Consider the following 21,895-nt stretch of genomic DNA (forward strand, 5'->3'; position numbering starts at 1 on the left):
GGGTTGCTAGACAGCCCGCTGTGTTCTTTAGCTGTTCTGCATCGTGGACAACGACTACCATTGTTAAGGCGGAGAGACATGTATCTTGTCAGTATATCCATAATCTTTGGTGACGCGTGGGTGTGACAGATATAAATATAATGTGTTGAGTTGAAACTATTGTAAACTAAAGGAATACAACCTGTTTCCACTGGTTAAAAACGGAATACCCCGGGTTAGCAATAATGCGCACTGATTGACAGCCTACACGTGATTGGCAGAAATCCTTCCAACGTCACATACAACTGATTGGCTGGAATTAAACTTCCCTAGCTGCTTCCGGGTTACTTTATTGTCGGTGTTCAGATTTAAACAAAGATTACCATCAAACCTTTATGTTGACGACGATTCAGACGGACAGGTGTGTAAAGTCATTCGATATGACAACATAAGATATTTGCGGCACTTTGGTTAGTCATGTTGAGTTTATTAGCCATCTGTCAGTAGCTGCAGTACTAGCTAGGCTCATATTTTAGTAAGAAGACTTGGTTGTGGAATATTTAAAATCATTTAGCAACTGGTGTAGCTAGTGACTGATTCTTCTGTATTTAATGTGAGGGTTCTGCCTTGTAGTAAAGTAAACAAGCTAGAAGACCAAACTGTGTGTCATTGTATACGGTCGGAACATAACAGCAGCTGTTACTGTTGTGTGCTTCTTTTTATTTAGCCAGCAGACCCCCTTACTTACAGCTGCATTAGTGTCGATCCGCGCTATAAAGCATGTGTGTAACGCATACGAACCCAGGCTGGAGCGAATGTTGGACCTAACGCCCTAAGACATTGCGGAGCCGGCGGAAAACGAACCTCAACCCTGGGATGAGAAATGCATTGTACTCCGAATTATTGGAGGCTCCTCATAGGAGGAAGGGGAGGACCATCCTCAGTGAATTTCATAAAAATAGTGAAACAAAGTTATCCTCTTCAGATAAAACTATAATAAATATATTTAACCAAATAATTGATTAAAACGCACTGTTTACAAAGAAGTTCTACAGTAGCCTCAACAGCACTCTAGTGTAGCACCATGGTGTAGCCGGAGGACAGCTCGTTTCTGTCCTCTGGGTACATTGACTTCAATACAAAACATAGGAAGCTAATGGTTCTCACCCCCTTCCATGGACATACACAGGAATGAGGACGTCCTCCAGAAGTTCAGAGCTCTTGCACCCAATCAAAGGATAAGATCATTAATCTAGTACTGAACGCACAAGCTACAGCTAGCTAGCACTACAGTGCATACAATGTGGTGAGTAGTTGACGCAAAGAGAGCGAAAGACAATAGTTGAACAGTTTTGAACAAATTCATTTCTTAAAAATGAAGAAGCAAGAGAGCGAACTAGCTATTTGTTGAATTAATTGCAGCTTTCACTTGTGCAGCTAACTCAAACAGAGGGATGCTATGTTAGCTAGCTGGCTATATCAATCCAACACTGGAACTCTTCAATGTCAAGGTAATCTTTTGGTTTTATTAATTTATTGCCACAGGGGGCCCACGGGTGTAACTGCTTGCTGACTGTACACTGTACTGCATGATTGTAGCGGGTTTACTAACGTGTTAGTTCAAGTAGCTATGTTGACTATGATGTTCGCTAATATGGTGACAACGATGTAGGCTGTGTGTAGTGCTTGAAATGTTTCTTAAACGGGGATAAACATACCTGAATTTGTCCAATAAACTTTTGTTTGCAACTGTTGGGACTAATGATTACACCCTAGATCAGCTAGATGCAGGCAAGAGTGCAAGGCGGTATTGAACGTGTCACTGTCTGTCACCTTGATTACTTACATTTCTCTCGACCTGTGAACCTACGTTATACACTTTCATTCATAGGCTAGGTTGTAGCAACCTCATGGTGGGTATAGGAACAATTTTACAATCATGTAGTAGCCTAAACCTATCAGTGTTACATTGAGCTGAGGGAATGGAATATGAATGACAGTCATCCAATATGCTGTAATAGAAATAAGGCCATGCTCGTTTAAAAAAAAAAGTGTCCTCCCTCAAATAACCAAATTCAGCCTAGCTAATTTCCAATTTATACGAAATTGTTTGACTACAGAAGTGGCAAAACTGTACATCAAATCTATGATACTTAACATACTGCTTGACTAGTTGGGCCCAAGCTTGCTGTACAACATTAAAACACATTCAGTATGTCTGCAAACAGGCTCTCAAAGGCTTGATAGGAAGCCCAATGGCCATCATCACTGTTACATCCTCAGAAAGCATGAGCTCCTGAGTTGGAAAAATCTTGTGCAATACACCAACGCATGTCTTGTATTCAAAATCCTAAGTGGCCTGGCTCCCCCTCCACTCAGTACTTTTGTTAAACAGAAAACCCAAACATATGGCAGCAGATCCACAAGGTCTGCCATGAGAGGTGACTGTATAGTTCCCTTAAGGAAAAGCACCTTTAGTCAATCTGCTTTCTCTGTGAGGGCTTCCCATGTTTGGAATACACTGCCATCAGACACACACAACTGCACCACATATCACACTTTCACAAAAAACATGAAGACACTTTGTTGCTTTTATGGATTTAGTCTTGTTGCTTTTTGTGCTACGTTGCTCTGTCTGCATGCAACGTCTTGCTTGTCCTATGTTGCTCTGCATGTGCTCACTGCTCATTATTTGTCTGTATTGTTATTGTTTTTAATAACCTGCCCAGGGACTGCAGTTGAAACTGAGCACTTTTACCGAAGTGCGCTGTCCCTGTAAAAATAAACTCATCTTAAACTGCACTGACTGCCACTGCTCCAAATTGTCCCATTAGCCCATCTGAATAGAATGGACCCCCTTTTTACAGAAAATGGTGTCCCCCCCCAATATGAAAAAACTATTGGATTTAAGCTGATTGGCCCCTCTTTACGGGCTGCAGATGAGCAATGATGCTCCTTGGGGTGTAAGCTCTGTGTGTATTTGGAAATCAATCAAATTGTATTGGTCATGTGCCAAATACAAAAGTGGTAGACTTTACAGTGAAATGCTTATTTACAAGCTCATTCCCAACAGTGCAGAGTTAAAAAGTAGGACAAATATTTTCTAAATAAAAAGGAAATAGTAACACAATAAAAACCATAACAAGGCTATATGCAAGGAGTACCAGTACCGAGTCAATGTGCAGGAGCACATTGAGTAGGGGTGAAAGTGACAAGGCAATCAGGAAAATAGAGGGTAGCAGCAGCGTATGTAAAATGTGTGTGTGTTGGAGTGACAGTGTAGTGTATGTGTGAGGGTAGAGTCTAGTGAGTGTGAACAGAGCCAGTGCAAGGGAGTCAGTCCAAAACCATGAAGATAAATAAATAATAAAGGGGGTCAGTGTAAATTGTCTGGGTAGCCATTTGATTAACTGTTCAGAAGTCTTATGGCTTGGGGGTAGAAGCAGTTCAGGTGCCTTTTGGTCACAGACTTGGTGCTCCGGTACCGCTTGCCATGCAGTAGCAGAGAGAAAAGCCTATAACTTGGGTGGCTGGAGTCTGACAATTTTCAGGGCCTTCCTCTGACACCACCTGGTATAGAAGTCCTGGATCGCAGGAAGTTCGGCCCCAGTGATGTAATGGGCCGTACTCACTAACCTCTGTAGCACCTTGCGTATGGATGCCGAGCAGTTGCCATACCAGGCAGTGATGGAGCCTGTCAAGATGCTCTCAATGTTGCAGCTGTATAACATTTTAATTATCTGAGGGTCAATACCAAATCTTTTCAGCCTGCTGAGGGGAAGAGGCATTGTTGTGCCCTCTTCACGACTGTGTTGGTGTGTGTGGACCATGATTGTTCCTGAGTGATGTGGACATCAAGGAACTTGACGCTCTCGACCCGCTCTACTACAGCCCCGTCAATGTGAATGGGGGTGTGTTCGGCCCTCCATTTCCTGTAGTCATCAATAATCTCCTTTGTCTTGCCCACGTTGAGGTTGTTGTCCTGGCACCACAATGCCAAGTCTCTGACCTCCCCCTATAGGCTGTCTCATCGTCGTGTCGCAAACTCATGGGTTAACAGGGAGTGCAGGAGGGGACGGAGCATGCACCCAAGTGGCGCAGCGGTCTAAGCCACTGCATCTCAGTGCTAGAGGCGTCATTACAGACCCTGGTTCGATTCCAGGCTGTATCACAACCGGCCATGATTCAGAGTCCCATAGAGTGGCGGACAATTGGCTCAGCATCGCCCGGGTTAGGGTTTGGCCGGGGTAGGCCGTCATTGTAAATAAGAATTTGTTCTTAACTGACTTGCCTAGTTAAATAAAGGTTAAATAAAACTGTTGAGGGTCAGCGTGGTGGATGTGTTGTTGCCTACCCTCACCACCTGGGGGTGCTTCATCAGGAAGTCTAGGATTCAATTACATTGGGAGGTGTTCAGTCCCTGGGTCTTTAGCTTAGTGATAAGCATGGAGGGCACTATGGTGTTGAACGCTGAGCGGTAGTCAATGAACAGCATTCTCACGTAGGTGTTCCTTTTGTCTAGGTGGAAAAGGGCAGTTTGGAGTGCAATGAAGATTGTGTCATCTGTGGATCTGTTGGGGCGGTATGTGAATTAGAGTGGGTCCAGGGTTTTTGGGGTGATGGTTTTAATGTGAGCCATGACCAGCCTTTCAAAGTGTTTCATGGCTACAGATGTGAGGGCTACAGGGTGGAAGTAATTTTAGACAGGTTACCTTGGCATTTTATTTTTATTTCACCTTTATTTAACCAGGTAGGCTAGTTGAGTACAAGTTCTCATTTGCAACTGCGACCTGGCCAAGATAAAGCAAAGCAGTTCGACACATACAACAACACAGAGTTACACATGGAATAAACAAACATACAATCAATAATACAGTAGAAAAGTCTATATACAGCATGTGCAAATGAGGTAGGATAAGAGAGGTAAGGCAATAAATAGGCCATGGTGGCAAAGTAATTACAATATAGCAATTAAACACTGGAATGGTAGGATGTGCAAGTTGAGATACTGGGGTGCAAAGGAGCAAGATAAATAAATACAGTATGGGGTTGAGGTAGATTGGATGGGCTATTTACAGATGAGTTATGTACAGGTGCAGTGATCTGTGAGCTGCTCTGACAGCTGGTGCTTAAAGCTAGTGAGGGAGGTAAGAGTCTCCAGCTTCAGAGATTTTTGCAGTTCATTCCAGTCATTGGCAGCAGAGAACTGGAAGGAGAGGTGGCCAAAGGAAGAATTGGCTTTGGGGGTGACCAGTGAGCTATACCTGCTGGAGTGCGTGCTACGGGTGGGTGCTGCTATGGTGACCAGTGAGCTGAGATAAGGCGGGGCTTTACCTAGCAGAGACTTGTAGATGACCTGGAGCCAGTGGGTTTGGCGACGAGTATGAAGCGAGGGCCAGCCAACGAGAACATACAGGTCGCAGTGGTGGGTAGTATATGGGGCTTTGGTGACAAAATGGATGGCCATGTGATAGACTGCATCCAATTTGTTGAGTAGTGTGTTGGAGGCTATTTTGTAAATTACATCGTCGAGGATCGGTAGGATGGTCAGTTTTACGAGGGTATGTTTGACAGCATGAGTGAAGGATGCTTTGTTGCGAAATAGGAAGCCGATTCTAGATTTAATTTTGGATTGGAGATGTTTAATGTGAGTCTGGAAGGATAGTTTACAGTCTAACCAGACACCTAGGTATTTGTAGTTGTCCACATATTCTAAGTCAGAACTGTCCAGAGTGGTGATGCTGGACGGGCGGGCAGGTGTGGGCAGCGAACGGTTGATGAGCATGCATTTAGTTTTACTTGCATTTAAGAGCAGTTGGAGGCCACGGAAGGAGAGTTTTATGGCATTGAAGCTCATCTGGAGGTTAGTTTGCACAGTGTCCAACGAAGGGCCAGAGGTATACAGAATGGTGTCGTCTGCGTAGAGGTGGCTCAAAGAATCACCAGCAGTGACATCATTGATGTATACAGAGAAGAGTCAGCCCGAGAATTGAACCCTGTGGCACCCCCATAGAGACTGCCAGAGGTCCGGACAACAGGCCCTCCGATTTCACATACTGAACTCTATTGGAGAAGTAGTTGCTAAACCTAGTGAGGCAATCATTTGAGAAACCAAGGCTGTTGAGTCTGCCAATAAGAATGTTGTGATTGCTTTTTATTCACTCTGCAGTCCAACTCATCCCAAACCATCTCAATTGGGTTGAGGTCGGGGGATTGTGGAGGCCAGGTCATCTAATACAGCCCTCCATCACTCTCCTTGGTCAAATAGCCCTTACAAAGCCTGGAGGTGTGTTGGGTCATTATTCTGTTGAAAAAAAAAAGATAGTCCCACTAAGCGCAAACCAGATGGGATGGCGTATCGCTGCAGAATGCTGTGGTAGCCATGCCGGTTAAGTGTGCCTTGCAAATCAATGACAGCGTCACCAGCAAAGCACCCCTACACCACCACCGCCATGCTTCACGGTGGGAACCACCCATGCAGAGATCATCTGTTCACCTACTCTGCGTCTCACGAAGACGCAGTGGTTGGAACCAAAAATCTCAAAGGACAGTTTTCCACCAGTCTAATATCCATTGCTCGTGTTTCTTGGCTCAAGCTAGGCTCTTCTTCTTATTGGTGTCCTTCAGTAGTGGTTTATTTGCAGCAATTCCACCATTGCATTGTTTTTGAAGAATCTCAAATATAAAACACTTTTTTGGTTATTACGTGATTCCATGTGTGTTATTTCATAGTTGTCTTCACTGTTATTCTACAATGTAAAAATAAAGAAAAACCCTGGAATGAGTAGGTGTGTCCAAACTTTTGACTAGTAATGTATGTATTACAGACTGGGTCAGAGAGAGGTTGAAAATGTAAGTGAAGACACTATCCAGCTGATCAGCCCATGCTCTGAATCCGCGTCCTGGTAATCCATCTGGCCTTGCGGCCTTGTGAATGTTAAGGTCTTACTCACATCAGCTACGGAGAGCGTGATAATACAGTCGTCTGGAACAGCTGGTGCTCTCACGTGTGGTTCAGTGTTGCTTGCCTCGAAGCGAACACAGAAGGAATTTAGCTCGTCTGGTAGGTTTGTGACACTGGGCAGCTCTCGGCTGGGTTTCCCTTTGTAATCTATGATAGTTTGCACTCCCTGCCACATCTTAGTCCTATATTGACGCTTTGCCTGTTTGGTGGTTCGTCGGAGGGCGTAGCGGGATTTATTTTAAGCGTCCGGATTAGTGTCCTGCTCCTTGAAAGCAGCAATTCTAGCCTTTAGCTCAGTATGGATGTTGTCTGTAATCTGTGGATTTTTGTTGGGATATGTACGTATGGTCACTGTGGGGACAACGTTGTCGATGCACTTATCAATGAAGCCGGTGACTGATGTGGTAAACTCCTTAGCCTCTTACATCTAGACGTTCCGCTAGCGGAACACCTGCTCCAATATCCAATGATAGGCGTGGCGCGAATTAGAAATTCCTCAAAAATCCCAAAACTTATATTTTTCAAACATATGACTATTTTACACCATTTTAAAGACAAGACTCTCGTTAATCTAACCACACTGTCCGATTTCAAAAAGGCTTTACAACGAAAGCAAAACATTAGATTATGTCAGCAGAGTACCCAGCCAGAAATAATCAGACACCCATTTTTCAAGCTAGCATATAATGTCACATAAACCCAAACCACAGCTAAATGCAGCACTAACCTTTGATGATCTTCATCAGATGACACGCCTAGGACATTATGTTATACAATACATGCATGTTTTGTTCAATCAAGTTCATATTTATATCAAAAACCAGCTTTTTACATTAGCATGTGACGTTCAGAACTAGCATTCCCACCGAACACTTCCGGTGAATTTACTAAATTACTCATGATAAACGTTCACAAAAAACATAACAATTATTTTAAGAATTATAGATACAGAAGTCCTTTATGCAATCGAGGTGTCCGATTTTAAAATAGCTTTTCGGTGAAAGCACATTTTGCAATATTCTGAGTAGATAGCTCGCCATCACGGGCTAGCTATTTTGACACCCACCAAGTTTGACCCTCACCAAACTCAGATTTACTATAAGAAAAATTGGATTACCTTTGCTGTTCTTCGTCAGAATGCACTCCCGGGACTTCTACTTCAACAACAAATGTTGGTTTGGTTCAAAATAATCCATAGTTATATCCAAATAGCGGCGTTTTGTTAGTGCGTTCAAGACACTATCCGAAGGGTGACGAAGGGTTACGCGCCCGACGCGTTTCGTGACAAAAAAAATCTAAATATTCCATTACCGTACTTCGAAGCATGTCAACCGCTGTTTAAAATAAATTTTTATACGATTTTTCTCGTAAAAAAAGCGATAATATTCCGACCGGGAGTCGTTGTTTTCGTTCAAAGACGAAAGAATAAAAACATGGTGTCGCCTCGTGCACGCGCCTCCAGTCTCTGTTCTCTGATCGACCACTATCCAAATGCGCTACTGTTTTTCAGCCAGGGCCTGCAAAGACATCATTCAGCGTTTTGCCGCCTTCTGAGAGCCTATGGGAGCCGTAGGAAGTGTCACGTAACAGCAGAGATCCCCTGTATTGGATAGAGATAATCAAGAAGACCAAGAAATGGTCAGACAGGGTACTTCCTGTACAGAATCTTCTCAGGTTTTGACCTGCCAAATGAGTTCTGTTATACTCACAGACACCATTCAAACAGTTTTAGAAACTTTGGAGTGTTTTCTATCCAAAGCTAATAATTATATGCATATTCTAGTTTCTGGGCAGGAGTAATAATCAGATTAAATCGGGTACGTTTTTTTATCCGGCCGTGAAAATACTGCCCCCTATCCATAACAGGTTAATGCAATCGAATTAATCCCGGAACATATTCCAGTCTGTGCTCGCAAAACAGTCCTGTAGCTTAGCATCCGCTTCATCGGACCACTTCCATATTGAGCGCGTTACTGAAATTTCTTGTTTTTGCTTGTAAGCAGGAATCGGGAGGATAGAGTTATGGTCTGATTTGCCAAATGGAGAGCTTTGTATGAGTCTCTGTGTGTGTAGTAAAGGTGATCTAGAGTTTTTATCCCTCTAGTTGCACAGGTGACATGCTGGTAGAAATGAGGTAAAATCTTCCTGACATGCTGGTAGAAATGAGATTTCAATTTTCCTGAATTAAAATCACTGGCCACTAGGAGCACCACCCCTGGATGAGCATTTTCTTGTTTGTTTATGGCCCTATACAGCTCGTTGAGTGTGGTCTTAGTGCCAGCATTGGTTTGTGATGGTAAATACACTATGAAAAATTCACAAGAAAACTCTCTTAGTAAATAGAGGTGCTCCTGAGTACAATGGGACCCCCCCCCTTTACTGTGACACAATATGTATGTCCAATATGAAAAATGTGCTGAACATCGTGCAATACCAATGGGATAATTAACAAGTGTTTTCTAAATTTGATTATTATAATATTGTTATTATTATTAATAGAAGTATTATAAAAAAATAACATTTATTACTGTTACCATAACTATCAAGTAATCATTACTTTTAATGCTATTAACAATGTCAATGCTATATTATTATTTGCGCTATAAAGGCGATTAACTTCATTCCTTTTTTCATATTGTTAAACAAAATTCTAAGTCCGCTTTCATTTCCTCATAAAATGTTATGAATTTTGACCATTTGTATAATTCTTTACCAACTTCATTGTAGGACTTTTATTTTGAAGGGAAATCTCTGAGGTCACGGCCTTATCACAGCGTTTCATTATTCTGTCAAGGAACATTTATTTATTTCTTATTTTTTTTAACTAAAGCGTACCAAGACAAAAGAAACATGACACAGTGTGTATATAACACATTAGTGCAGGACATTTAGAAATTGATTAAAATGCTGGAAGTGAATGCTGGAATTAAACAATGCAAAAGCTGTGTTCATTAAGGAAATAGACACCTGGCTCAAATAGAAGTAGGTCTCGAATTAGCGCCTGTTGTGTTCAGTGATTTAAGCAAATAAACGCCTGCGCTATTGAAGAACACTTTTACGATATTTTAATTTGGTGGGCAAGGATTTCTGCTGATCCTCACAAGTTGGCAGCCTTTAACTTGTCTCTGAAATGATGCTATTTTCTACACAGTTCACTACTTTTGACCAGATTCCTATCAAAAGTAGTGCACTATATAGAAAATAGGGTGCCATTTGGGAAGCAGCTTGGAAATCCTGAAGAGAAGTGGTTGTGTGTTATCCAGGCAGGGTAAACTGATTTGGACCGGACCACATCATCCCAGCCATGGAGCGTGTAATGGGGGGAGGGGTGCCGCTGGTCCTGGGTGGGCTGGGGCTGGTGCTGCTCTACCGGCTGCTCCAGAGGCTTCAACAGGGGACTACCATCCAGGACACTGTAGTGGTTATCACTGGAGCCAGCTCTGGCCTGGGGAGAGGTGAGTGTTATTTTGGATTAGAAAACTTAATGTCCTCAATGAGGCAATTTGGCAGCATACACAATGTAGGCTACATAGACAGAATCACAAAAAGAAAATAAAAAACATACTCAAAGGTTCTAGGTACTAGTTCAAAGTGAACTATACCTTTAAAATAGTGTGCGTGTTGTGTTGCAGAGTGTGCTCGGGTGTTCCATGCTGCCAAAGCAAGGCTGGTTCTGTGTGGCCGGGACAGAGCCAGGCTACAGGACATAGTTCAGGAGCTCACCGCAGCAGACAGCCAGCGGCAGGTATAGAGACACGCACTTACTCACTTCTCATCTCCTCTTCCTCCACTGGGCTGATCTGAAAACATAAGATAAGGGAGAGCGATTAGTTGGATACTAGAAATTTGCCTTCACCAGTTCAGCTTTTTTACATCATGTCAGATGAAGGAAAGGAGATGGGGGAGAGAGGAACATTTGACTATTGAGATGCACCCCTTGAATTCTTATGACATGTCTGTGATGTCATCACCAGCAGATGTACACCCCCTGTATGGTCATCTTTGACCTGTCCGACACAGCGGAGATGGTTGCCATGGCCGCAAAGGAGATCCTGAGTTGCTACGGCCACGTGGACGTCCTCATCAACAACGCCGGCATCAGTCACCGCGGCAACATCCTGGAGACGCACATCTCCGTACAGAGGGACGTCATGGACACCAACTACTTTGGGCCCATAGCTCTAACTCAAGGTAAAGGTTATGATCACCCGATTTCCAAATGTACTCTCTCTGTGGTCAAATGACAAATGCTATTCATGTCTTGAGCTCATATAGTCTCTTGATTTTTCTCTACACTCTCAACTTTTTTTGTTTTCTCCCTTTCTCTCCATCCCTCTCTCTCCAACTGTAGCCCTACTGCCCTCCATGGTTCGCCGGCGCAGTGGACACGTAGTGGTCATCAGCAGTGTCCAGGGGAAGATTGCTATCCCCTACAGATCAGCTTGTGAGTAATGTAGCGATAGTGATGCCAACCCTATAACTGAGGTTAAATAATTATCCATGAAATCACAACATATTTTGATCTTTTGGAAAATGTATAACACAACAGAAATCTACAAACCGTAATACAGCACATTTCCAAAGGAAGGTGAAACAGGTATTATTTCCACCTGCAAATAGCTCTGTCAGTGATATCTGTACTAGTAAAGGAATAAAAACAATGTGTTTTGAGCAGATGCAGCCTCCAAACACGCCACCCAGGCCTACTTTGACTGTCTGAGGGCTGAGATGGAGCGCTACAATATCCAGGTGACAGTTGTCAGCCCTGGCTACATCAGAACCAATCTGTCTCTTAACGCTGTCACGTGGGATGGCTCCAAATATGGAGGTAATGGAGAGGAATTAACTGGCCACTCTCTCATGTTCTCTGCCTTTCCCCTCTGTAATTACATTAGTCATCTATTTATTTCTCTCCTTTTTACTCTGGTGAAGTCCTGGATAAGACGACAGCTTTGGGGCGGGAACCGAAAGATGTGGCCCAAGAGGTCCTGAAGGCTGTCCGTCACAGGAGTAAAGAGGTCCTATTGGCTGGGCCCCTGCCCACTCTGGCCATCTACATTCGCACCCTGTGTCCCGCTCTCTTCTTCAAAGTCATGGCCTCTCGGGCCCGCAAGGAGCAGAAATCCAAAGACGAGTGAGAAGTTGGAGAGGGGATGTGGCAAAACTATGGGAATGGATAAATGAATTAATGCACACGAACTTGCAAATGGAAAAGTTGTTTTGTTTTAAAGCCACAATGTGTGATGTGTAGTGTTTCATTAGATGAAATAACTGGAAATCTTACAAACTGCTGTTTCAACTTCAAGGTTAACATCTTGCGAAGTGTTCAGGGTAGATCACATTAACAATTATGATATTGACGTGTAATAAAATTTCATAACAACCTGAACATTGTTGAGTACATTTCATTTGTTGAAATGATTAGCTTTGGAGTTTGTTTTCATGATAGTTTGTGAATTAAACAAATAACAGATGATTCATTTGATGTCTCATTTGATACCACCATTACTGGCTTAGCTCATTGACCTGTTAGAAAACTCAGTTGCTCTGTCATCTGTGAGTTCTTCATTAGAGAATACTGTATTAGGTGATGGTTATTGTTTTTGAACAAATCTGTCGAGGGTGCAGATATAGTATAGACTTTCAGGTTAACAAAAAGGTATTGCATTCAGGGATTGTTTCTAATAACCTTATTTCTCTCAAACAATATTTATTTGTGGCCTCAGGTATACAAGCACATTACAATTAAAAACAGGACAGGGTGAAAACGTGTACAGAAGCCTAATACAGTATAATGTACTACATGGTAACACATGCTGACTGAGAATTTCAATTTACATTAATACAGAACAATTTGAGTGAACATTGTGATCAATTGGCTCATTCATCCCCCTCTTCTCCCCTGAAACTATTCCCCAGGTCGTTGCTGTAAATGAGAATGTGTTCTCAGTCAACTTAACTGGTAAAATAAAAAATAAAATAAAAGCATCTTCAAAAAAATCCAACAAGAAATGTAAACATTTTCTGGAGCATATGATGAGTGTCAGTCCAGCGATTTTCTCAGAATGTTCTTGCAATGTAACCATGTAACGTTTCTAGAAGTTCTATTTTAAATTAAAGCTGCAATATGTAACTTTTTGGGCGACCTGAAAAGCGTCCTCCATTCGCTAATTAAGTGCATAGATGACATGTATTTTTTTCCCACTGCCCCGAGACAGGTGCATGATAATGGGCCATTCTAAATAAAAACTCATTTCACTCATTATTTATTATATGTAAAGACAAGATTAAATGAAGAATAGTCTGATGGGTGTGAATATTAGCCTATCACTTGTGAATGATGCCCAGCGTGTGCAGTAATGCAAGAAACAGCACATGCCTTTTTGAAATCATAGTTGCACATCTCATGTAGTCTAGCCCTAAGGCCTATATGTTTTGATAAGGTTTGTATCACAACTAAAGTGTCGAAATAACTTTTAAAATTAAGCACATTAAGCCGCTTTACAATCGATGTAGAAGCGAGGTAAAGACAGTTTCAAGTTGGATATTCGACTGGTATTCGCGCTTTCAAACCTCAATAGCTTTCAAACCACTTGAGCCACAGACTCCAAATAAGTGTCATGATGTTGGAAGAATTGCGCACAACATTGCACAGGTCTTATTTTTACGATTTGGACATTAATTTGCTTTCCAAAGCTAATAAACATGTGGAAATGTGAGCAGCATTTTGTATTCCAAGTTGAATTAGTTAGGGAGTGTAAACAAAGTACAAACTTTTTTTACATTCAAATTTCAATAGCTCCTTGGTCATGTGACCTAGTGACTTCAAACAAGGTTCAGAATGTCCACTGACTACCCTTCTATATTGCACACCCTTTAATTTGTCCATTTTCATCTCACAAGATTTTACATGAATTTTTCAAAATGTAAAGTTTCAATAGCTCCTTGGTCGTGTGACCTAGTGACTTCAAACAAGGTTCAGAATGTCCACTTAGTGGGCCTACATATTGCACACCCTTCAGTTTGTCCATTTTCGTCTCACGTTTTTACATGAATTTTTCAAAATGTAGAATTTCAATAGCTCCTTGATCATGTGACCTAATGACTTCAAACAAAGTTCAGTATGTCCACTGACAACCCTTCTATATTGCACACCCTTTAGTTTGTCCATTCAGTGGGCCTACACATTGCACACCCTTTAGATGTCCATTTTCATCTCACATGGTTTTACATTAATTTTTCAAAATGTATAATTTCAATAGCTTCTTGGTCATGTGACCTGGTGACTTCAAACAAGGTTCAGAATGTCCATTCAGTGGCCCTACACATTGCACACCCTTTAGTGTGTCCATTTTGATCTCACATGGTTTTAAAATGAATTTTTCTAAATGTAGAATTTCAATAGCTCCTTGGTCAGGTGACCTAGTGACTTCAAACAAGGTTCAGAATGTCCACTGAGTGGGCCTACACATTGCACGCCCTTTAGTTTGTCCATTTTTATCTCACATGGTTTTACATGATTTTTTTCAAAATGTAGAATTTCAATAGCTCCTTGGTCATGTGACCTACTGACCTCAAACAAGGTTCAGAATGTCCACTGACTATGTTCCATCCTCGCCAAAACTATCTTTCACATGGACACTGAAAAGATCCGCAAATGGCTGTATGTGGTATGGATCAAGGACAGGAGAGGTGTTCAAACAGAGGTGCTTAAAGGAAGGCGCACAGGTAGGCCTCATGAAAAACAATGTTTCATATGCTCTTTTTAATCACAGTAATAGGCAGTGATTTGTCAGTCACAGTGAGCTTGATAAAGTGAAATAATCCTTTTCATAGCATCACTTTCATATACTGTACATTTAGACAAATCCTTCTACGTTGCGTATTAGAACGCAGTTAACATAACCTGATAATGACTTGATATTTGAGTGCATTCACAACAAGCCACCTGCAGACAACTTACACAATGCAATATTGCATTTAAGTGTTCGTTTTTCTGATGAAAATAGTTATTTGATGCATGGCCTACTATTTCTAACTGGGAAAATAAATTCCTACGTCTTTTGTGAGTAAAATCATATCACAAAGATCACAGATGACAGATGACAGTGCCCACCAAATCTATGACAAAAGAGAATGAATTGTAAGCACCAAAGTGTGTTTGTCAAAATAATATCTGAAAATGTCAGTTGTTGAACATAATACATCTATTTGCAGTAGTAATTAATGATATATGCAGTTGAGGAATATTCCATGTACCAACACTACATGTAGGACGGACATAAGACATTCCCACATACAGTATATTTAAAACATTTTATTTCACCTTTATTCAACCAGGTAAGCCAGTTTGTGGTGCAACGTGGCGTTGGTGGATGGAGCGAGACATGATGTCCCAGATGGGCTCAATTGGATTCAGGTCTGGGGAACGGGCGGGCCAGTCCATAGCATCAATGCCTTCCTCTTGCAGGAACTGCTGACACACTCCAGCCACATGAGGTCTAGCATTGTCTTGCATTAGGAGGAACCCAGGGCCAACCGCACCAGCATATGGTCTCACAAGGGGTCTGAGGATCTCATCTCGGTACCTAATGGCAGTCAGGCTACCTCTAGCGAGCACATGGAGGGCTGTGCGGCCCCCCAAAGAAATGCCACCCCACACCATGACTGACCCACCGCCAAACCGGTCATGCTGGAGGATGTTGCAGGCAGCAGAACGTTCTCCACGGCGTCTCCAGACTCTGTCACGTCTGTCACATGTGCTCAGTGTGAACCTGCTTTCATCTGTGAAGAGCACAGGGCGCCAGTGGCGAATTTGCCAATCTTGGTGTTCTCTTGCAAATGCCAAACGTCCTACACGGTGTTGGGCTGTAAGCACAACCCCCACCTGTGGACGTCGGGCCCTCATGGAGTCTGTTTCTGACCGTTTGAGCAGACACATGCACATTTGTGGCCTGCTGGAGGTCATTTTGCAGGGGTCTGGCAGTGCTCCTCCTGCTTCTCCTTGCACAAAGGCGGAGGTAGCGGTCCTGCTGCTGGGTTGTTGCCCTCCTACGGCCTCCTCCAAGTCTCCTGATGTACTGGCCTGTCTCCTGGTAGCGCCTCTATGCTCTGGACACTACGCTGACAGACACAGCAAACCTTCTTGCCACAGCTCGCATTGATGTGCCATCCTGGATGAGCTGCACTACCTGAGCCACTTGTGTGGGTTGTAGACTCCGTCTCATGCTACCACTAGAGTGAAAGCACCGCCAGCATTCAAAAGTGACCAAAACATCAGCCAGGAAGCATAGGAACTGAGAAGTGGTCTGTGGTCACCACCTGCAGAACCACTCCTTTATTGGGGGTGTCTTGCTAATTGCCTATAATTTCCACCTGCTGTCTATTCCATTTGCACAACAGCATGTGAAATTTATTGTCAATCAGTGTTGCTTCCTAAGTGGACAGTTTGATTTCACAGAAGTGTGATTGTCTTGGAGTTACATTGTGTTCTTTAAGTGTTCCCTTTATTTTTTTGAGCAGTGTACTAGCACACAGCACGGACACACATGCATACTCCACAAGACATGCCACCAGAGGTCTCTTCACAATCCCCAAGTCAAGAACAGACTATGGGAGACGCACAGTACAATGTAGAGCCATGGTTACATAGAACTCTATTCCACATCAGGTAACTGATGCAAGTAGTAGAATCAGATAGAAAAACGGATAAAAATACAATTTATGGAACAGCGAGGACTGTGAAGAGACACACACACATACCCATGATAAGACACGCACTCTACACACACATTCATTTTGTATTGTGGATATGTGGTAGTAGAGTAGTGGCCTGAGGGAACACACTTAATGTGTTATGAAGTGTTATGAATTGTAATTTCATGTAATATTTTAAATTGTATATAACTGCCTTAATGTTGCTGGACCCCAGGAAGAGTAGCTTCTGACTTTTCAGCAACTGTTTAGCAAACATGTGCAACATCAGCAACTGTAAATAATTTTAGTAGCCAGCTATGGAACATAATTGACGAGGGTTGACATTGGTTGTGATTAGGACCGTGGATGTACTTCAATCTCACAACATTATAGGCATGACGCAAGATAGGATTTCAAACAGATGCAGATAACAATTATTGGTTATCCAGCTAGCTAGCTAAGTTTACTAGCAGTGACAAGAAACAATAATACAATTTGCTAAATCTCAAACTTATACCCTGGTTATACTATAAAAAATATTTACCTAAGCATGCCTGACAGAGATGGCTGTAGCTAGATACTGTCTGCCTATCTACCTAGGTAAATTTGTACAAATGTACCAAATTCTCCATTTTATACACCTGTCAGCAAATGGTATGGCTGAAATAGCCGAATCCACTAAATTGAAGGGTATCCACATACTTTTGTATATATAGTCCAGTGTAATAAAAGCAAATTACCTTGTGCCAAAGACATAACATAAGAAGTTATAACATATTTACAATGCATTCATTAGAAAATTACGAATTCAAACTGCAATAACATTTTGTTGGTTATAAACTGAAACCATAGCGCTGATACCGAAGCCAAAATGTTTTACTAAACCATGATGAATTAATAAACAATATACATGTGATGCAAATATTTCTGAATTTCATAAATTGGTGGATCAAATCCAGTTTTCCTGCATATATTAATAGAATAGACAATCACTGAAGAAAATAAAGATCTTTTAAAACAAAATGATTTCATGAGACAATTATTTCAGATTATCGACCCAACCACTTAAGGGTTCTAGCGACATAAATGATGATGAATGCTTTTTGCAGGTGATCAGATAGTTAGGTAGGGCCTGGTGACCATTGAAAATGACAAAGGTGGCTAGACCTTCTTCAATGCTGTCATACAGGGTGAGAGGGTCTCTGCCAAAGGGAGGTGGCACAATAAGATCTGGAGAGCCAGCTGTTGAATTCCCAGTCAGCACCTTTGCCTCAACGAAGTACAGGTACTCTTCATCAGGGAAGCTCGTCAGCCACAGCTTCTCTGCTCCAGACACACTGCTACTGAAGTAGATCCCCTTTCCAAGCTTTTGTTCTATAGATGAAAGTAACACTTTATTACAACATGTAAGAGAAAATGGACTTCATTACAATACAAAACCATTTTGTAACGGTTGTGCTATGTATCTTTTACACATCAGGGATAGGTATGTGCTTTGACTCAAAAGGCCAAGTTGAAAGTTTAAAACCTGCATATTATGATTTCTGAAGTAATTATTACTTGACAACTATCTTGGAGCTATTCTTTAGTGTCTACAGAGTGGTGAATAAATATAATTAATTCCAATTCATAGAATGAATGTCATTAGAACTAATAGAATGTTATTCAATGTATTTTTCTGGCTTCTGCCTTACCGTCAGGTGGTGCGAACTCCTTCTGGAAACCCACTCTGCTGAGCAGGTCACAGAATTGCGCTGGCAGGCAATGGTACATCCGGTGAGGAGAGGTAGACACCTGCAACTTCTTAAGGTCAAAGAGCTGCCTCAGAGTATGATTCTCCACCTTCTCAACCTGTGTTACAGCCATAACCATACTTAAATCAGTTATCAAAGATTATATATTTTTATGTTAAATCTGTTGTTTCTTGTGTTGACACTCACCCTGACAATTAGAAACCCAGAAAAATGGCGTTGTATTTCTCTATGTTCCAAGCTGTTATCGTCTACAGGCTTCCTTGGGGAACTGGTGGGAGATTTCAGGCCCATCAAATTCTCCAGTTCTTTTGTAAAATCCTCTTGGACTTTGCAGCACATGGCTTCCACCTCTAACACAGCAGCCCTGACACCTCTAGAAGCCCCCTGGATGGTGATGCTGGCACAGCCATCTTTTAAGTTCTCCTCGATGGAAACCTTCCACTTGGTCTGAAAGGACAGCAACTCATCAAACTCTGTCTGGCCAAAGCACTGGATGAAATTGTTGTGAATGGTGAAGCTATCAGAGGACATTATAAAAGTGAGCCAAAATGTGGCCTCCCTCAACGTGTCACTGTGGGCACTGCTGAGCTCGATATGTGGTGTTGCGCCTCCCCTTGGAGACTCATACTGATCAGTTGCATGGCCAAATCCTTGCAGACGAGACATGAAAGCATAAGTCTGTTCAAAATCGAAAATGCTGCATGAGCTGGTTTAGTAACTGTAGATAAAAAATATACTGTATGTTGTATCAATATAATGTTGTATCACATGATAGAACATTGTACCATACTGTATAATGTGTTGTATCAACCACTTAGCCTACTTCTTTTGACTGGGGGCTCACCATGAGAGGAGGCACTGTTGGAGGAGTGTAACGGGGTGAGTGACTGGTTGCCGGGAAGTCAGGCGCAGGAGAGCAGAGATGGGTGATAACAGGAGAACTTTAATATACACCCTGGCCCAAAGGCACAGGCGAGGCAGCACAAAGCACAACCACAGTAACATGAACCGGACTAAACAAAATAAACAAACCTAGGTTTGAAACAAACCTAGCGCAAGCCAGCCTGTAGCGTAACACCCCACACAAAGAACAATTCCACACACAGACATGGGGAAACAGAGGGTAATATACATTTAGTCCAATGAGGGAATGTGAACCAGGTGTGTGGGAAAACAAGACAAAACAAATGGAAAATGAAAGGTGGAGTGGCGATGGCTAGAAGACCGGTGACGTCGACCACCAAATGCCGCCCGAACAAGGAGAGTGACCGACTTCGGGAGAAGTCGTGACAAGGAGCTAGGATATTTCATTGCGTCTTGGTGAGATTTTAGTTGATCTTTAAAAGCCTGTGGAAAAGAGCAGAATCATGAATTGTAGCATAATGTTAGTGATTGCAAAGAGCAGAACTTTTGTAGTTTGTTACTGTTACATCACCTGAAATGTGTCCTTGTCAGATGGATAAACGACAACATAGATATCCATCCTCATCTCTTGGAGGTTCTGGGCAGCCGCCACCACAGCACCGGTCATGATCTTGGCAACCTCCTGTTTATGGAATCCTAGCTGCCCTGTACCAATAGCAGGGAAAGAGATTGACCTTCATCCACTTGTCGCTGCCATTCTTAAACATCCTAACACCAAATTGTAGAGGATCTGGAAAACACAAAATGGGAGAGAGCAGTTCAGTAGTTATCCGACTCTTGTAGATGTCTCTCAGCAACAAAAAAAAAGAAATATGCCTTCATAAACTTTATCGTACCTTATCAGCTGAATATTCATTTCTTTGTGCACACACAGTGTGGTACACAGAGGAGCAGTTTAGTTTACATCCTTTGGTTTCAATAATATCTCCATTTAAAACATGTGAATAATGTGCTTTTACTATTTCCTTTTGCATTTCGCTGCCTGCCTTCTGTGATATAGCTTTTGAGATTTCCCCGATGGCTAACTTGAGATCTTGTTGTGTTGTATTCACAATGACGTCGACCTGTATAGTGAAATAATGAGTAAATTAGTAATAGCGCCCTCTCTTCACAGCAGCTGACACATTTAATAATTTTATGAATAAACATTACTGTATAGAATTCTTAGAAGTTAAACATTTTGTGTCGTCATACATTTATTTCAGGAGAGGACATCATTTTGAATGTCTTACCTTCTCTTCTTCAATGTGCCCCTTTTTAATGGTCAGAATGACATTCCCAAGCTGAACCGTGGGTGTTAAGGGTTTGGTGGAGCCTTTCCCGTAGTTTGTAACATCTTGTCTGTATGGTGCCTGTCTCTGAGCCACTGCTGCTTGACTGTGTGAACAAGGAGAACCCCAGAATCTGACTGCATGCTCTCTCCATCTCCCTGACTGTTAGTTCATCGTGATTGACCAGGCGAACCTCTAAAGGAGCTCCGGAGTAATATTGATCATGGTACATTTTCAGGGTTTGAACAATGACTTCTGCACAGATAGGCAAGGGAAAGTTGAACAGGCCAGAAATTATGGCCGGAATGGCGACAGACTGCAGCTTCTCTTGCTCTACCATCTTTAGAATGCTTTTAACAGTCTTTGAGAGTTCTGGCATGGCATCAGCAACTTGATATTGCATTGGTTTGTATGGAAGGCATGGACCCAAAGCATGAATGATCTTCTTGCATGGTAAGCGTCCAGGTTTGGCAACAATGGCATTTCCCGGTAACAACTTTCCGTAAAGCTTTCTGTACTCCCCCATGACTGAGGTTCACATTGGCTGCGTTGACCACAGCATCTACTTTATGAGTGGTGAGGTCATATTTTCATACCGATACTTTGAGGCCCTTGGACAGCTGGGTAGAAAACCTTTCCTCACCTGGCTTCTTGAATTTCCCTGCACCGATACCCACACCATGGAGCACGGCAGTGCATCCAAACTTGCTATGTAGAACATTAGTCAGAGCTGGTCCACATTGGCCCAGGATGCTCACCAACTCCTCCTCCAGAAGGATCTTCTCTATCTTGGCCATGACTCACACAGCACAGGGAATCCAATGTTGATCTGAGGAATGAGGAGAACGTTTGAGTGTAAGATAATGTTACATGACGTAACAATTAGGTATACATTACAGTACAGTACATCAGTGCAATGAGCAGTGGTGTAAAATCCTTAAGTAGAAATACTTTTAAGTACTATTTATGTAGGTTTGGTTGGTATCTGTATGTTACTTTACTATTTTCAAAATATTTTACTTCAGTACATTCCTAAAGAAAATTATGCGAAAACCAACATTTTCCCTGACACCCAAAAGTACTTGTTACATTTGGAATGCTTAGCGGGACAGGAACATGGTCAAATTCACACACTTATCAAGAGAACATCTCTTGCTTCGTTCGTAAATTATGACTGAGCGTTGAGCTGTGTTTGAATACTCATACTAACCATACTATTTGTGACCTGAATTGAGTATATAGTATGCTTATTGGTCATAGTATGGATATAGTTAGTATGCCAAAAGTTCCCGGATGACGTACTAAAT

The 21,895-nt window shown here is 42.1% G+C and overlaps 2 protein-coding genes across 6 annotated transcripts; one reads left to right on the forward strand and one right to left on the reverse strand.

Moving 5' to 3' along the window:
* Positions 1-8: 8 nt before the first annotated feature.
* dhrs7b (dehydrogenase/reductase (SDR family) member 7B) lies at positions 9-12,332 on the forward strand. 5 transcript variants are annotated; one of them, XM_045714908.1, is made up of 9 exons: positions 300-400; positions 1,169-1,285; positions 1,417-1,490; positions 10,207-10,398; positions 10,576-10,688; positions 10,918-11,134; positions 11,295-11,387; positions 11,619-11,771; positions 11,876-12,332. In XM_045714908.1, the coding sequence occupies exons 4-9, from the start codon at positions 10,248-10,250 to the stop codon at positions 12,079-12,081; spliced, it is 933 nt and encodes a 310-aa protein (XP_045570864.1). In that variant the 5' UTR covers positions 300-400; positions 1,169-1,285; positions 1,417-1,490; positions 10,207-10,247; the 3' UTR covers positions 12,082-12,332. The 5 variants fall into 5 exon arrangements, with proteins under 5 accessions (XP_014047709.2, XP_014047712.2, XP_014047713.2 ...); XM_045714907.1 differs by having other exon boundaries at positions 1,169-1,490; XM_014192234.2 differs by lacking the exons at positions 1,169-1,285; positions 1,417-1,490 and having other exon boundaries at positions 9-400.
* A 4,118-nt stretch (positions 12,333-16,450) lies between these two features.
* On the reverse strand, positions 16,451-20,543 carry LOC106600662 (protein mono-ADP-ribosyltransferase PARP9). Its single transcript, XM_045714910.1, has 5 exons — positions 20,154-20,543; positions 19,829-20,047; positions 18,580-19,740; positions 18,334-18,490; positions 16,451-18,013 (listed from the first exon to the last, which is right to left on the reverse strand). The coding sequence occupies exons 3-5, from the start codon at positions 19,057-19,059 to the stop codon at positions 17,679-17,681; spliced, it is 972 nt and encodes a 323-aa protein (XP_045570866.1). The 5' UTR covers positions 19,060-19,740; positions 19,829-20,047; positions 20,154-20,543; the 3' UTR covers positions 16,451-17,678.
* Between the last annotated feature and the right edge of the window lie 1,352 nt (positions 20,544-21,895).

Source organism: Salmo salar, chromosome ssa03 (assembly GCF_905237065.1).
Source record: "Salmo salar chromosome ssa03, Ssal_v3.1, whole genome shotgun sequence".
Lineage (NCBI taxonomy): Eukaryota > Metazoa > Chordata > Actinopteri > Salmoniformes > Salmonidae > Salmo > Salmo salar.